Source organism: Panthera uncia, chromosome F1 (assembly GCF_023721935.1).
Source record: "Panthera uncia isolate 11264 chromosome F1, Puncia_PCG_1.0, whole genome shotgun sequence".
NCBI classification, from domain to species: domain Eukaryota; kingdom Metazoa; phylum Chordata; class Mammalia; order Carnivora; family Felidae; genus Panthera; species Panthera uncia.
In genome coordinates this window covers 18,192,883-18,209,722 of record NC_064813.1, presented here as the reverse complement: position 1 = coordinate 18,209,722, position 16,840 = coordinate 18,192,883, and the positions used below count along the sequence as shown (strand labels likewise).

At 47.9% G+C, this 16,840-nt stretch overlaps 1 protein-coding gene across 1 annotated transcript in view; it reads left to right on the top strand.

The window, feature by feature from the left end:
* ASTN1 (astrotactin 1) overlaps nucleotides 1–16,840 on the top strand; it is a 93,028-nt gene that overhangs the window by 53,384 nt on the left and 22,804 nt on the right. The window contains exons 11-12 of the mRNA XM_049635037.1: nucleotides 6,067–6,335; nucleotides 13,113–13,246. Coding sequence (XP_049490994.1) covers nucleotides 6,067–6,335; nucleotides 13,113–13,246 — 403 coding nt within the window. The remainder of the gene's footprint in view (nucleotides 1–6,066; nucleotides 6,336–13,112; nucleotides 13,247–16,840) is intronic.

The following is a 16,840-nucleotide window of genomic DNA, read 5'->3' as shown; positions in this document are numbered from 1 at the left end:
CCGCGGCCTCATGGCCCAGGACACCAATCATATCCGTTTGCCACTTTGTGACATTAGTGGCTGTAGCGCTCCCACATTTACTAGTCACGGGAAAACCACTGCCTGCTCGTCGGTGCCACAATTGGCTGCTCCTTTTTTTAAGCTTAACTCCTTCTATCCCAAGGTAAACACTCCATGTACAGCCATAGCCTTTGAGATTTTGCAAAAGTACAGTTTTGCAAGGTGTACTTTTGCGGTATTTCCTCAAATTTTTGCAATCAGATTATCTCGGGCCAGTTCACATTTGTCCCTGAGAGGGGTGGAACTTGCTCTGGATGGACGTCCGTCTTTTTTATAGGAGAAAACCAGAAAATCTCAAAAGAACCCAGGACGGCAAGGCGAGAAACGAATTGAAACCCTGCCTGTCTGGTTAGTACCTAGTCACGTCCTATACAAGTCATTATAAATGATTTATTAATTCGACAGACGTCGGTAGACATTCAATACATATTTGCTTAATGAATTGTCGAATGCATTAACTACTTGTTAGGCAATAACAACACTGTGGGACATTACAGTGGAAGAACTAGACACAGTTTTGCCCCTCAAGGAGCCCGTTTGGTGGCAGGCAGAGCAGGCAAGTAGACAGGCATCATGAGAGTAATTAACTTCGGAGAGGCCTCACTGTGTCCCAGGTACGGCAAAGCTCTCTTCATGGATTATATCAGTTCACCTCCACCACAGCTTTATGAAAGCAGTTCAGTTGCTGTCTCTTTTTTATGGACGAGAAAGCCCAGGCCCAGAAAGGTTCAGAAACTCACCCCAAATTGTACAGCTAGCAAGTGCTAAGGTCAGAAGTCAATCCTGGGCAGTCTGACTCTGACCTCACACTTTAAACTGCTGTGCCACTGGGGCAGCCGTGGGCGAGCAGAGGAGTGGATGGTTTGGGGAGGTAGAGAATGTGGAGACTGGGTGATTGGTTGGGAGGGCAGGGAAGAACCAACAACAAAGCCCAGCCTCGCATGCTGAGCAGTGAGGAAGCTGGTGCCATTCGCTGGACGAGCACCTTGGAGAGAAGAGGCAGGCTGATGGAGAGAGTGTGGATGAATGACCACAGCAGTTTGGGACATGTTGGCTTTGAGGTGCCCGTCGGACATTCAGATGGATTTCCAAGCAAGCTATTGACAAGGCTCTGTTAACACCGGTGGGAGAGGTCCCGGCTAGAGACGGGGAGTTGGCTGTGGTTAGGATAACGCTTTGTTCTTGCCACTGGATCCTTCGAAGCTTTAGTACGAGGCTAGCAACTGTTTACAAATGCTTCGGTTTTATTCTTTATGTTTGACTTGTTTTTAACTTTTAAGTCTATGGTCGTGGTTGTTATATTCACCCCCTTTACCCTGCCCCCCCAAACATATATCCATGGAGAGAGAGAGAGAGAGAGAGAGAGAGAGAGAGAGAGGAGGGATATGGATACGCTTGAAATGGGTAGAGGAGTTTCAAAGATGAAACCCAATTGAAACACAATTACTGACCCCAAACACTCGCTGTCTTCTACAGAGAAGTAGAGAGAAGTGGCCAGTTTATGCCCTGTCCCCTTCTCCTTGATTATTAACCCATCACATTGTACTTTATTCAGGTCTCAGAGACTGTCTTACGGCAAGTCTAGGAGTTCATTTTAAGTCATCCCAAGTGACCTAAACCTCTCTGTCCAAAGACGTGACCAAACATCCCGAGAGACTGATCTGAGCCGGAGGGCGTGGATGGAAATGTGAATTCAGATACCTCCAGGACACCCTTTGTGACCAGGAGCAGGCTGGCGGCGGGGAGGGTGGTGGAATGCAGGGTGTTGGGGGGCTCCAGGGTGCGGTTTGCCACGGCTGTGCTTCATCTGCCCCACGTCAAGCTTTCTTTCCTGTAGATCCTGTGCCGTCTCCAAGGGCTAGGATCTAATTAGTTTGCATTTGATTTCTTTGCTGCCTAATGAACTACCTCTGTAGTTCTGGCTGTGATGTCATTAGCATCTCATTGCCTTGGGCACCAACTCAGGAGGGAGAGTCTTAAGCAGTCCCCGAATCCTACAGGAATTGTACCAATTTACTTCATAACAACTAATCCACCTCCATGACCTGTCAGTTCCTACCAGCAGAGCAGACCCTGTATGAGGATGGGTCCCTCGCTTTTATCATCCTCGTAGGCTCCTGAGTCTAGGTGGGTCAGTATGTACACGCCTAAGGCCATGGGCACATCCACAATGAGATTCGGAACATTGAGGATGCCAACATTCTCATTCTACAATATTCTATTGAGGAAATTCATCCACTGGGTGCTGTAGGATACAGATTTAGCCTAAAGCAAATGGCATTTATTTATAGCAAACTGTATTTGCAAAATGCTTTGCAGTTTTGGGGTTGTTAACTACATTCCAGGTTGGCTGTTCTTCTACTTATATGAAAGCTAAGTGTCATGGCTGGACTCCAAAGCCTCCCTGAGAGCAATTCGATGAATTCTGCAAACAGGGATAAGAGGGGGCCACGCCCCTTCTGGGCACCTGGATGCCCTTGATCAGAAGGCACTTTTGCCAATTATAATCTTTTATGCCCTTAATTGTAGCTCCTTTCTTATGTCCAGAGTCTCTGTAACTTGTTGAAATTGCATATTCATTTTATTAAGAGACAACGTAGTGACTTAAAGTACTAGAGAATTTCCACCAGGGATCTAGAGGGCAGAAGAGGCAAGAAGTACCTAAGGAATGTAACCAGAGTAGGAGGTGGAGGGGGGAGCCATTGAACAATAAGGAAATAGGGGGGTCTCCTCTCTGACTCTCCATGCACTCTCTCTGCCTCCCGCTCCAACACTGAGGGGGAGTTAAAAGCAAATGTCAAAGATCAGACTCCCCTAAAGCTTTTAGGATTTGAACTACTCTCTCGCTTGCCACAGACATGATGTTATAGGTGCTCTCTTTGGGCAAAGGGAGATTTATCTGGGCTTTCACCACCGGACTCCATCATTTTAAGGAGTATTTCCCAATTGTGCCTTTAACTGCGCATGGAAAATGCATTTCCTCTTTGAAAAATCTCTCTCACACACACATCTCTATTCTTTGCTGGAGCCTGAATGGATGGCTTTGGGAGTTCGCTGCTCATCACTTCTGTATAAATCCAGCTCCTCTCTAGACAGCTCCGTACTGCATGACCAGGGGGCTAGAGGGTCCTTCACAGGGCCTGCTTTCTATGAACCTGAATATTTTCAGGAGAAAGAAAATAGGATTCTGGATCAAAACAAGAGTTTGGTGGTCTGCCACCATCTTCTTTTGCATCCTCCTTCCCACGCCTCTCTTCTCCCTAACCGTGCTCCTGCCCGGATATCGAAGGGGATTCGTGGTATCTTGATTTTGCTTGGGACAGTCAGCAGACAGCCACCAGGGAATAGCCTCTCAACTGTTTACAGCAATTACAAGTCTTAAGGATGGAGTGCTGGAGGGCTGGGAGGTGGTCACTCAGCTCCACTGTGTTTGGGGATTCGGTGCCCTCTAGTGGCCACATCTGGCTGTCACAGCGGTGCACCCTAAGTGATAAATGGGCAGGCGTCCTACACCTGAATGCGTGTGGAGTGTGTGGTGGGCAAGTGGGGGGCAGAGTTCCTGGATATTTGGGGATTCAAGGCGAGAGGAAAGGAATTTGGTGGCATATTATCTCCACTTAGAAGTGTCACTCCATGTGAAGGATATTGAGGGAGGATTTTCATTCTCAGTCTCTCAGAATTACCTGTCTTGCTCTCTATTGTTTCTCCTTAGGATACATTTTCTGGAATTAGGCTACTCATTAAATTTTTTTCTTATTCCACTGGAAAAAAAATGGTACTGTCACACACTTTTTTAAGTTGCCAGGTGTTACTTTTCCAAGTTTATTTTCTGTAGTACCAGAGTGGCCACACAGAATTCATTGCAAGATTTTCCCTCTCACAGAAGTCATTTTACACTTGATATCGCCATCTAGTGGTCATTTCATGGGACCTCTTTTCCCCGCCTCTGTTGAATACACTCCACAAGGAGGGCTGTGGGTTGATGAGATGAATCTGATCGGAAGGGTCACGAGGGCCCTCCAGGAGACACTCAAGCTCTGTGGCAAGGTTTGTGCAGCAAAAATTTTTAAATTTTGTCTTGAAAAGACGCACTGTGTTTTCACTGATCTTTTTCTTTTTTTTTTTTTTTTTTTGGAGTTTCATTCATTTCCCCAATGAATGAAGGCCTTTTTTTCTAGAAATCGTATCAAGAATCCAAGACCTCATTCACTTCTTATCCCTGCCCAGTCCATATAGCCTGTTGAAGAAGACTGAGGCCTGGCCAGGGGCTGGGTGAGGAGAGTCCTTCCAGATTGTGGTCATTTTACAAATACTCTCAGCCATGGGACTGAGTTGCATAAGCCTGAATGTCAATCAGGATTTACATGTGGCTCAAGGGACCTTGGGGCTCGCTGGTGTGGGCTCCTGGGCCTCCCTATTTGATAACATCATTCTTGGTTTTGGTACATGTAGTTATGCAGTTTTTATAAACTAGGAAAGGCTTCAGTTCCACTCTGGGTTTGTTATTAAACAAAAAGCAAATGTGAAATGAATTGTATCCCGTGTTTGCAGTCACTGAGAGAATCCTTTGTGTTAGTGAGCAGGAGGAAAGCCATGTCAGTGGAGTCTCTGGATAAAGATGCCTCATCCACATAATGAGGGTGTTCATCTGGGAGACAACAGTGCTGAAATGTCTCATGACATTTCCAAACGGGCTCATATTACATAACAAACGAGACAGGCGAGCAGAGCACTCCCTGGACCCCACAAGAGAGAACCTTGTTATCAAGTCAATGAGTTGTATCCCGGTCACCTTCTGGAACTTTCCAACCATTTCCCCCAGAGATCTGGCCCATCAAGTACTGCATTTCCCCCAGATCAGGCCAAGACTACCAGAATGAATGTTCTAGATCTGCCCCTTGTTTCTAAAAGCTCTGTGGCCTGCATGAAATTGTCTCATGTTCGAGACTGCAGTGGTGTAGAAAGGAACCCAAGGCAAAGGTAGACTTGGGTCAACGGACCCTACTTCCATCTTCCTCTGGAATGAAGAGGTTAAATGGGAAATCATGAAGGCTTGGAGGACAAATATCAAGCCATGCTTTCTTCCATAGGGAACAAAGTATTATGTTCGGGTAAGCATTTCTCATCTTTGACACCAAAAATAAACCAAGAGTTTCTCTAACTACCTTTTTTACTCATCAATCAAGGGTGATGTGAATCTGTCTCTTTGGAGTGCTTTGGAGTGCAGATCTTTTTGAAAAAGCCAGAACTCCCTCCCCATATTCAATACATTGATGGGTAATGAAGCAGAGAAGTCCTCTTCTTCCCCCAATGACTCAAAGGCTTTGGAATCTGGCAAAACTGGATTCAAATCCCAGCTCTGACCACCTACTACCCTTGTGTGATCTTAAGGCTCTTGACCACACTTTCCTCACCCATAAAATGGATGCAATGATGGAAGTCCATGCAGAGAGTTCTTGTAAGGGTTGAAGGAGGCCTGGACTGGATCTCACTTCATAGTTTAGGTAAATCTTACCTGTGGTTATAATGAAGACTGTTATGATGGTGGTTGGCCATGCACTAGCCACTGGGGTGTGTGCTTTAAAAACATGTTGTCACTTATTCATCACACAATGCTAGAGGTAGTACTAGGAATATCTTCATTTAATGGATGAGGGAGCTGAGTCCCGGAATAATCACTGTTGCTACTGTTTGTATTCCTGATGACAGTCCTAGATCCTGCACATGCATTGAAGATGCCTCCCTCTGAGGGGATCAGTGGAGCTGATGATTCTCCGAAAGGAAACAACCTGATCTCACATTTAGAAGGCTGTTTCCAACTCTGTTGGTTACTGGGAGGATGGGTTCCCCATATTCAATGGGAGGTCAGAATCACATCCGTAACCTGCCAGTGACATTTCATGACCTCCCTACGACTTGACTCCGGCACTCGGGCCACAAGAACATGCAAGACCTTGCTCTTTCATGATCCTTGCTCACTGTTCCTTTTCGTTTTGTGTCCGGCAGGCAACTCTCCATCCGATGAGTCGGAGGAGCGGGAAAGAGACCCCAAGGTGCTGACGTTCCCAGAATACATCGCCAGCCTGTCAGAGTCTGGCACCAAGCGCATGGCAGCTGGGGTCCGCATGGAGTGCCAGAGCAAGGGACGATGCCCCTCATCCTGCCCCCTGTGTCATGTGACATCCAGCCCTGACACTCCTGCTGAGCCAGTTCTGCTGGAGGTGACCAGAGCAGCCCCCATCTATGAACTGGTGACCAACAACCAGACCCAGAGGGTAAGAGGCCTGGGACCCTTGACTCTGGGAGGCCTGAGCAACAACAGAGGGCTTTCCAGATGGCCTGGGGGGTGACAGGGTGTAGTTGAGCTCCCTGCTAGAATATGGATAGTGAGACTTTTTGTTAAGCTAATCCAGGCACATTATTTGTTTAGATTTACATGTTTGCATATGAAATCAAATCAGTGCATCCACAACACCCATGGTAATGAGTCAGGAGTCACAACTCAGCATTAGGGTAGGTCCTTGAGCAACAAGGGCTGGAAAGAAAAAGGTGGAGAGGGAGGCGCGGCATTCGTAGTCACTAAAGGCCTTGTTCAGAAAGCCTCAGGGGACAGTCATGAGAGGAGGCTCAGCTCCCCTAACAGATCCTGAGCCTGGACGAGCTGCTAGGTTAGGAGGAGTGTATCAGGCCCAGGTCCCGAAGGGAAGGGTCTGGTCTTAGCCTGGAGGGGATGGTTTTCTGCCCGTCACTTTGACTCTCAGAACAAAGACTATAAAACACCACATCCATGCAAATCTTCCGCCTCAAATAATGCTACTAGATCATGACATTTCCCAGCAGCACCCCCTTTCCCTCTGCGGCTCCCTTTCCAAAGGTGCTGCGAGAAAACGAATGGACCCAAAGGGATAAGCTGGAGACATGTGGCTTAGCTCATCTCCTAGCTCTCTGATCTCCTCAAGGACAGACAGAACAGAGTGGGTCAAACACACAACAGCAACGGTGATGACGATGACAAGAATAAAAACACGAAAGCTCAGGGTGTGGGACTTTTGAGACTACAGGCAAAGGTGGCCTTGGGGACAAGACTTAGTAGAGTCAGAGCAGAGAGCTGCTTGCCTGCCTGAGAGGTGTGTCCATCGAGGTGGGGCCATAATTGCTTTCTCTGTCCTCCTTTAAGGGACACCTGGTGTATCATGTTGTTTCATAGGTGATGCTCAGACCAACAAGGACAGATTTTGCACACGTGGGCTTCCCTCACCTTTCCGCCTCTGCCACAGACATTTCACTGAGTGTTTGAAGACAAGGTTTCTCAAAAGAATAAATGGTTCCTTTGGCCTATGAATTCCTCTTCAGTCTGGTAGAAGTGACTGGGGAGGAGGAGTTGGAGAGAAAGGCCCACGAGAGGGGGGTTTACAAGGATGATGAGGAGGAGGGGTTGGTGTCACTGTGGAGACCCAAAGCTGCGGTGGCTTTAACCCAGCGCCCTTACCTGTCTTTTGTGAGCACCCAAGGCTGCTGGTGCCCCAGGATCACCTGTGCACTTGCCTGGGAACAGCAGAGGCAGAGAGCACACTCCCAGCCCTGTGCTGTGGGGCAAGGCGTGCAAAGCTGCAGAATAAGGAAGAGCCTGGTGGGAGAGGAGGACAGAGATTCATGGCTTCCTGCAGGGGCGTCATGAGCATGATGGGGAAGCTAGAGGAATCTGTCTTCATCATCCCCCTCTCTGGATCTCCTACTTGCCACATCTTGGCCCCTCCCTCTCTCCCTGCACTGGTTTCACGAGAGTGGTTGGGAGATACCAGGCATCTGGCCGTATTTTGAATATTTTAATTTCTAAACGCATAGACAAGGTGGCCGAATAGGTTCAGTCACCATCACGTATTTGTTCTTTCTCATTCCTCAGACACACTCTTTCTTTTCTGCTCATTCTCTCTACTCCTCTGCTTTTCCTTCCAATTTTCTCTTTCTCCCAAAGAATGAGGATGTGGAGTGTAGAAGCAAAGGAGGGGGTGGGGGTGCTAAGTCACAAAACCTGTAAGTCAGCGTGTGTTCTTATCCCTACCTCTCTGGCATGTCTGGAACCAATTTTCTAACCTCTCTTGGTCTCCTTGGCCTCCTTCTCTGGGACCAATCTATGATGCCATATTTCAGTCTGTGATTAGAAACAGCCCAGAAACCAGGAGGTGGAGCCGTATAACCCACCAGGTGTCCCAGACCCAACGAACTTGAACTCACCATCTTCCACCCCAAACAGCACAAACATTGTGCTTCAATCTCAGTGAATGGGATTCTCTTCTACCAAGTTGCCCCAAATGGAGACCAAGTTTGCTTCCTTTTCTTGTCACTCCCTGACATCTGTGTATCACCAGGGATCACAGATATCTTGAATCCAGGGGTGTCTGGGTGGCTCAGTCGCTTGAGCGTCCAGACTTCGGCTGGGGTCATGACCTCGCAGTCTGTGAGTTCGAGCCCCGCGTCGGGCTCTGTGCTGACAGCTCAGAGCCTGGAGCCTGCTTCCGATTCTGTCTCTCCCTCTTTCTCTCTGCCCCTCCCCTGCTCATGCTCTGTCAACCTCTGTCTCAAAAATAAATAAAAACATTTTTTTGGGGGGTGCCTGGGTGGCTCAGTCAGTTGAGTGTCCGACTTTAGCTCAGGTCACGATCTCACGGTCTGTGAGTTCGAGCCCCGCGTCGGGCTCTGGGCTGATGGCCCAGAGCCTGGAGCCTGCTTCCGATTCTGTGTCTCCCTCTCTCTCTGCTCCTCTCCCGTTCATGCTCTGTCTCTCTCTGTCTCAAAAATAAATAAACGTTAAAAAAAAATTTTTTTAAATAAATAAATAAATAAAAACATTTTTAAAAGTTTAAAAAAAGAGACAAATACCTTGAATCCATTCTCTTGTTACTGTACCCCCATCACAGCCTAACTATTTCAGTCATGCACTGTAACATCAGGCCGCCATCTTGTTACAGTAACCTCTTGCTGGTTTTCCTGTGAGACCAGTCAGAGTTTTCTCTCTGATGTGGATATCTGCTCCTACTGCAGCAAGATAATTCAGTGGTTCTGCAGAATCTGTTACATACAATCTAAAATCCTTAGCATGTCATTATAAGGGCCCTTCATTGTCCCAACGGTGTCTTCACTTACACGGTTAGGGTGTACCCACTCTATACTTTATGTTCTATCCTCCAAATTTTAACTCTTTGTACCTCCTTAAACACATTTTCTGTTGTGCATCTAGCCCTTCACACTTGTCACTCTCCCTCCCAGGAATGGCTTGTCATACATTTCTGTCACTGGCAAACTCCTGCTGTGAAGTGTTTCCAGGTTTCAGCTCAAGCATCACCCGCTGTGACAAGCCTTCCCTTGTTCTCCGAGGCCAACCCATGTGCCTTCACGGCACATTGTCTGTATCCATACATCTTCTGGAACGCATATCACCTCCTATCACAAGTGTTCACATGGTTCACTCTCCTGGAGACCCTGAGAAGCACTTGTTCTTCTGTGGCGAGTTGTAGTGGGCACATAGCGAGCACTTTGCTGAATCAATGAATGAAATGAATAAATGGAGGAATGAAGGGACCGGTGAACTTGGCTCAAAAGTTCAGCTGCTTTCCTTAGAACAAAATAATAACAAAAATGGGAAAATCCCATTTCTTTTCTGGAATCAGGATTAAATCTCATAACAAATGAGGACTCCCCCAGGCAATGCCTGACACACTGCAGATACTAAGAAAAACGTTTATTTCCCCTTCCTTTCCAAAAGGCCTTCTTCTTGATTCCTCTCTTCTACCCTGTCCTGCCTTCTCAGCTAGCTATGGCCCAGGATTGAGGGAGTCAGAACTCGTGGAATTGTGCAAGTCAAAAGTGGAAAGTTAAAGCTTTTGAAGAAATGTTTGTTGTCATAAGTGTTGGTCCTTACTCCTTTGGGTTGGAAATCTGATAATGTTGTTCCCCTATTTAAAACACTTTAATGGGGCACCTCAGTGGCTCAGCCAGTGAGTGTGTGACTCTTGATTTCAGCTCAGATCATGATCTCATGGTTCATGAGCCCCGCATCAAGCTCTGCACTGTCAGTGTGGAGCCTGCTTAGGATTCTCTCTCTCTCTCTGTCTCTGTCTGTCTCTCTCTCTCTCCCCTCCCTCTCTCACTCTCAAAAATTAATAAAGTAAACTTAAAAAAAAAGCGGGGGGTGGTGCCTTGGTGGCTCAGTCAGTTAATTGTCTGACTCTTGATCTCGGCTCAGGTCATGATCTCACAGTTCATGAGATCGAGCCCCAAGTCTGGCTTTGTGCTTACAGTATGGAGCCTTCTTGGGACTGTCTGTCTCTCCCTCTCTCTCTGCCCCTCACCCACTCTTTCTCTCTCAAAAATAAATAACCATAAAAAATAACCACTTTAATGGCTTGCGGCTGCCCTCAGACTGTGACACTGCCCCTCACCATGGCCCACACGACCTCTGTAACACGCCCCACCCCTTCCTATTTGCTGAGAACCTCTTCCCCCTTCACTCTGTCTCTTAGAGCCAGAGCAACCTTTTCTCCGTTGATTTTAGAGGTCAGGTTTCATCCAGGCTGAAGTCTTCTTAATATTGGTTTTTCCACCTGGAACACTTCCCCATCTTTTGTAACCAGACTCCTGATCTGTCCCTCCAAGTTCAATAAAAACACATCCTCAGGGAGGCTTTCCCAAACTCCTCTGTGAGACCGGCCGCCCTCCTTGTCCCTCCTGCCACATTTCACCCTTTTCCGTTGGAGTCCCCACCACCCAGTTGTAGTTATTTGGCTACTTATGTAACTTGTGCTTGTTTATTCTTTTGCTGCAAGATTTATGTGGGCAGAGACTGTATAGGTCTTACGCATCACTGTATCCTTAACGCCAAGCACAGGAAACACCCCCACAGGTGCTTAGCTAGTAATTGTTGATGGAAGACTGTAAACGGGCAGCCACAATTTCCTCTCTATTCTACCGATCTCAATGAAAGTCTGTTTTCTTAGTTTAGAAAAGTATACTTTTGATTTGAATTTGGTTCAGGCAGGCAGAGCATAAAGTGAGCACCTACCGTGCGCCCGGCTTCATGCTGGGAACTGGCAGATCCAGCGTGTATGAAGAGAGCTTTGCTAGAAAGAGCCTGAGATGTAGCATGGGTCACCTTGAGCTCAGGTTCTGTCACTGCCCCCATTCACTAGCCCGTGACCCTGAGCAGCTCACCTCACCTCTTTGACTCTAAGTGTCCTCCACTGTCAATCATAACCATTTTCCAAGGAGCTCAAACTAAAGTGTTAGCCCTACAAGGGCCTTGAGATTCTAAAACTGCACACATATTATAGTGATACTCAGGAATTGGCCCCTCCTCCCTAGACGCTCCCAACCTGAGGGATTGGGATGAGGAAGATCAATATTGACCCTTATTTTCAACTATGTCAAGTTCTGAAGCAACGTAACTTGGGATACTGGCTTTCAGCGTGGGCGTTTTGATTTTTGTAGGGCTTTCTCTCTCTCTCTTTTTTTTCTTCTTCTTCTCCTCTTTTTTTTTCTCCTTTTCCTTCCTTCTTTCTTTCCTTTCTCCCTCCCACCCCCCCCCCCCGTCTCTTTCTTTCAGTTTCTTGGCCCCAAATTTTCCATGTGGGTTTGGTAAGAGCGGGTCAGAGAGAAGAGACTCACAGGAAAAGCGGCGGCTGCAATAGATGGGCTGACCCAGAGAGAAAGCTGACCTTGGCCAGCTTGGCCAGCCATGTGCCATGCGGCCAGCCTCCCCCTCTGCCCATCCCTGGCCTGGGGTTGAGGCAGCAGCACCCCGCTGAGGGGTCAGTGCCCGTCAGGATCTGCTTCCTCGCCAGAGAATTGCCCCATCTCAAGTTCTGCTCCTTGACTGGTCTAATTTTATCCTTTTGTGCTTTCATTTAATAGTGAATATCTGCTATGAAAACACTGTATATAAAGAATTGTTCTAGGCTCTGCGGCATTTATAAGCTTCCCCATAAGACCCCACTCTGTCATTCAAACACAATAATAATTGCTGACATTTATTGATGACTGCTGTGTACTATTTATATGCGACTAGTGCGTGCATAGCACAAGTACTATGCTATGCCCTTTGGCGTATATTATTTCATGTGATCATCACAACCCTGTAAGGAAAGTGCTGTTTGTCTCCCGTCTTTCCAGTGAGGAAACATTTATGCAGTTGGCCCAAGGTCCCACGGCAGTGATTGGCAGAGCCGAAGTCCGCACCCAGAGCAGACAGCTCTGGAGCCCGGTTCTTAGCGTGTCGGCCACACTTTCTGCCCTCTACCAGGAGAGAGAGGCCTCACACACAATCACAACCCAAGGCAGAACTGTGTAATTATTGTACGTGGGGTACAAGGTGTGCTGAAGGAATGAGGAAGCCATGCTGGGCAGGGTGCAGAGGCCACACAAGGAGGCACAGAGAGGCATTTGAGAAAGGGCCAAGGACCTCAGGGCAGAGGAAAGGGAGGTAAGGGCAGTGTATGGGACAGAGGTTACTGTCGCTAGGGACCCGGATGTGGAATGATGGCTGGAGTAGGAGGGAGAAGTAAGACTTGCTTCCAAAGCGACAGCCCTTCACCTGTCACATTAATGAGAGAGAGGCACCCTACAGGTCCTGCGAGGTCTGGCTTCCCAGAAACGGTGTCCAGGGATTAGGAATTTTAGCTCAAAAAATGGTGAGGCGGTGCCACAGCCTACTGCCTGGATATTATTTAGAACCAAGCAGAGCCCTGGCGCGCCTGGGTGGCTCAGTTGGTTAAGTGTCCGACTCTGGCTCGGGTCATGATCTCTCGGCGTTGGGCTCTATGCTGACAGCTCGGAGCCTGCTTTTGGCTCTCTGTCTGTCTGTCTGTCTCTCTGTCTCTCTGCCCCTCCCCTACTCGTGTGCTCTCTCTCTCTCTCCCTCACTCTCAAATATAAATAAATGAACGTTTTTAAAAATGCAAAAACCAAAGAAGCAGACGGAGCCTCGATTCTGTCTCTCGACTGTGGTGGCCCAGCCCCGACTCCTGGACGCTCACTCTCTCCCCTGCCCTCTCTTGCAGCTCTTGCAGGAGGCCACCATGAGCTCCCTGTGGTGCTCAGGGACTGGAGACGTCATCGAGGACTGGTGTCGATGTGACTCCACCGCTTTTGGAGCTGATGGACTCCCCACCTGTGCGCCTCTCCCACAGCCTGTGTACGATTCCCCTTCTCTGCCTCTGTTGCATGCACGCCTCCGCACGCTTCTGCACACGTAGATTACAGAGGGTCCACTGTGTGCAAAGCAGTAGGCTGGGTGCTGGGTAAGAAAACCGCGAGGCAGTACCTGCCCTCGGCGAGCTTTCCATCTTCCGGGGGAGGCAGGCACACAGAGAAGCTGTAGGTAGAAGACAGACAATAAGAGTTCTATGAGTTCTATGAGATGTTTCAGCCAAGTGTGAAAGGGAACGGTCAAGTCTGAATTTGGGGAATGGTGAAGCCTTCATGAAGGAGGTGGCCCTTGAATCTCTCCCTGAAGGTGGAGGGGGTAGGACAGCACGTGCAGATCAGAGGATAAAGTGGTATCGAAAAGGAGGAAGTGAGAGGCCTGTAGCGAGCCGCTAACTAGGCCAAGGATGCCCTGGGTGGCGGCACCGTGTGGAGCCATTAGGTACTGTTATCACTTTCATTTAAGAGATAAGGAAATGCATTCAGATGGACTGAATTTTTCCAAGGTCACTGAGCAGGAAGCAGAACCACCACCTAAGAAGCTGGGATCTCAGCTGCGATAGTGTGGGGAGGATAGGATAGAAAGATGACTTTAGGTAGAACCAGCAGGGGGCAGTGGGTGACTTGTTGGTGGGAGGGGGAAAGAGGGATGAGTTGAGAATGGATGTTAAGACTCCTGCCCCTGTGGCTGGGAAGATGAATAGGCCACAGCTGAAAAAAGAAGCAGGCTTGAGGAGGAGGCTGTGTTCGTGTGGACCCGTCTTGGGGTTCTGTCAGGGCAGTCCTAATGGAGATAGATGTTCAGTGGTCAGAGGGAGAGACAGTCTGGAGCTCTGTAGAAAATATAGACACTAGGGGGCGCCTGGGTGGCTCAGTCGTTTAAGCACCCGACTTCTTCGGCTCAGGTCATGATCCCACGGTGTGTGGGTTCAAGCCGCACGTCGGGCTCTGCGGTGACAGTTCAGAGCCTGGAGCCTGCTTCGGATTCTGCGCCTCCCATTCTCTCTCTGCCCCTCCCCGACTAGTGTGCTCTCTCTCTCTCTCTCAAAATAAATAAACACTTTTAAAAAAAGATAGGCACTAAAGATAAGATTTAAATCAACCCCAAAGAAATGAGAGATGCAACCACAGCTATGAGAAGGGCTGCTCCAGAGTAAGTATAAACTGGGAAGAGGAGAGTTGGGGATGAGCATCAGGGGGTATGTGCCTTTGAGGAGTGAACAGAGTACAGAGGGCTGCTAGGGTGGTTCACGGTGAACATGTCCAATTTCCTTGCCCTCAGGGGAAGGCTGAACAGAACTGGTGAAATTCCTGTAAAGGGCCTGAGGCAGGAACCGCCTTAGCCTCTACTGTGGCATCTGCCCTGGAAGTGAAGCACAGACATATGGTGTCTAATAAAGAGTGCTGGCAGGAACAGCCGGACCTGCGTGGCCCCATGGGTTGGTGAGGCAGAGAAAGCCCAAAGGGAGGATCAGGACCAGCGGGAACAGGAGGGCCGAGTCAGCAAGAGCGAGCCGGCAGGAGGAAACCAGCAAGTGGGGGGCTGGTTCTGTTGGACGCTGCCCTCTGGCCTGTTGCATGGGAGCACAGGTGGGCATTACCAACGGGCCAGGATGAGCAAGAAGAGAACCGAGAAGGAGGAGGACACAACAGTAGACGGTCAGTACAGACCAATGTTGTCTACACGACCTCTCTCTAAGGGTAGTTTTAGATACACCGGCCCTTCGTTTCTTGCTCTTTACGGCCGTGACTTGGACCTCTTGAGTCAAAAGAGAATCAAGCTCATTGTCAGAAGTCCTTTCTTTTGGTATAAAGGGGGCCACTGGAAGCAGATGATGCTTCTGGATGGATTCACCAACTAAGAAAATAACCTTTGACACAACACTGAAGCCGCCAAATAGCTATCACTAGGTGGACACAAGAGCCAACCATTGGTGTCTTAGGGCTGATTTTTTTCTCCAAACCTGTGTTTACTATATGTCATCGCTAAAGATCAAATTGGGCTAACTTTCCATAAGCAGAGGTTCCATAAGCAGGAACCTCTATTAAGGACTTCACTTCTTGTGTCAACTTTAATCACTTCTTTAGTGGCAGACATTAGTTTCTTTGATGTTGACTGGTCATTGGAAATAGAAATGCACTCTGGTTTTACACGAGTCTCTGTAATCACGCACGCTATTTTTCAGGAGAGGGGGGCTTCAGTCCATATTTTCAAAGAATCTGAGTTCTCAGAAAGGCTTAGTTACTCACTTAAGCTTCCTAATGCTTTTTCTTCAAAATAGCACTCTGCATATGACTCTAATTAATGAATTTGTCAATATCCGCACTGTTTTGGGTCTATTCCATCTTTAATGTCATATGCAAACTATGAGCTCCTTCATAGTAAGCCACTAAAGAGCATGTGTTTTGCATTATTTTCCCACTGGTTAAATTCCTTGCTATTGCTCCCATAGCTTCCCGTGATTTCTTCTTAAAGTTCTTATCACACATTATTATAAGCACATGTATAGTTGTCTATTGACCACTCCCCTGCATCTTTAGCCCCAAAGTCATTCTTACAATAGGTGTTTAACAAATATTTGCTGAATTGAAATTGACTTTTGCTTTAGTGTGCTCCATCCACAGCACCTTGCGCAGTGATCCCTGAGACCAGTGACAGGCATCTGTGACCTGAGTAGAGACCAGAGGACGATGATTGTGGGAGGTTGTGAGATATGGGACCCGAGGCCAAGGGTGAATGGCAGGGATGCATGTGAAGGAGGGAGACTGGAGTGAACAGGAACTGGGAACATCCCCAGAAACCCGTGGTCTAGGAAGAAACAGGGAATTGGAAGCTAGTGAGAAACGTGAGACACACATACAAAGTCAGAACAAGGCAGCAAATTGAAACCACGGGGACCATTAGGAGATCCATACCACCAAATGTCAATAATGTGTCTTGAGTACAAAGAGGTATGAGATGGGAAGGCAAAAGAGTGGCCAAAATAGACAATTTGCATGGAAGGAGGAGACTATGAACTGGAAAAAGCAAAGAAATACTGGAGTTGGGAATCAGGATATTCAAAGAAACCCGAGAGCAAAGAAAGAAACTGAAATCAGAGTTTGCAGACACAGGACATCACCCCGAAGAGAACTTATTAACATGTTGTCACATCTCTCTTGTCCAGTAAAGCCCCCATGTGTGTTGCCTCCACACCGAGCCTGTTGCAAAGCCTGGCCAGCAGATCCATAGCAAGGATGGAAGCCAGCGTTCCCCCCAACAGGGCAGATCCTGGTAACACTATGGAAACTGAGCTGATCATGGCCTTGTTAATGCAGGGCTCTCCAAGACACCACCTTCACTGAGCCTTCGTATGAGCTTTTTTAAGCACATTTTCCTATTTTCAAGAGCAAATCCAGAAACTGTATTTCCAAGCCATATAAAGGGCCACCCCGAAAGCCCTATCCATTGACCCTATAAGCCCTATCCATTGACCCTGTAAGATGCAGGGGTTCATTCATTTTTGAGTCACTTACTTACAAATATAGGTTGAGTTCCTAACCTGTAACAGGCACTTAGAGTAATAAAATGTAGATTTCCGGG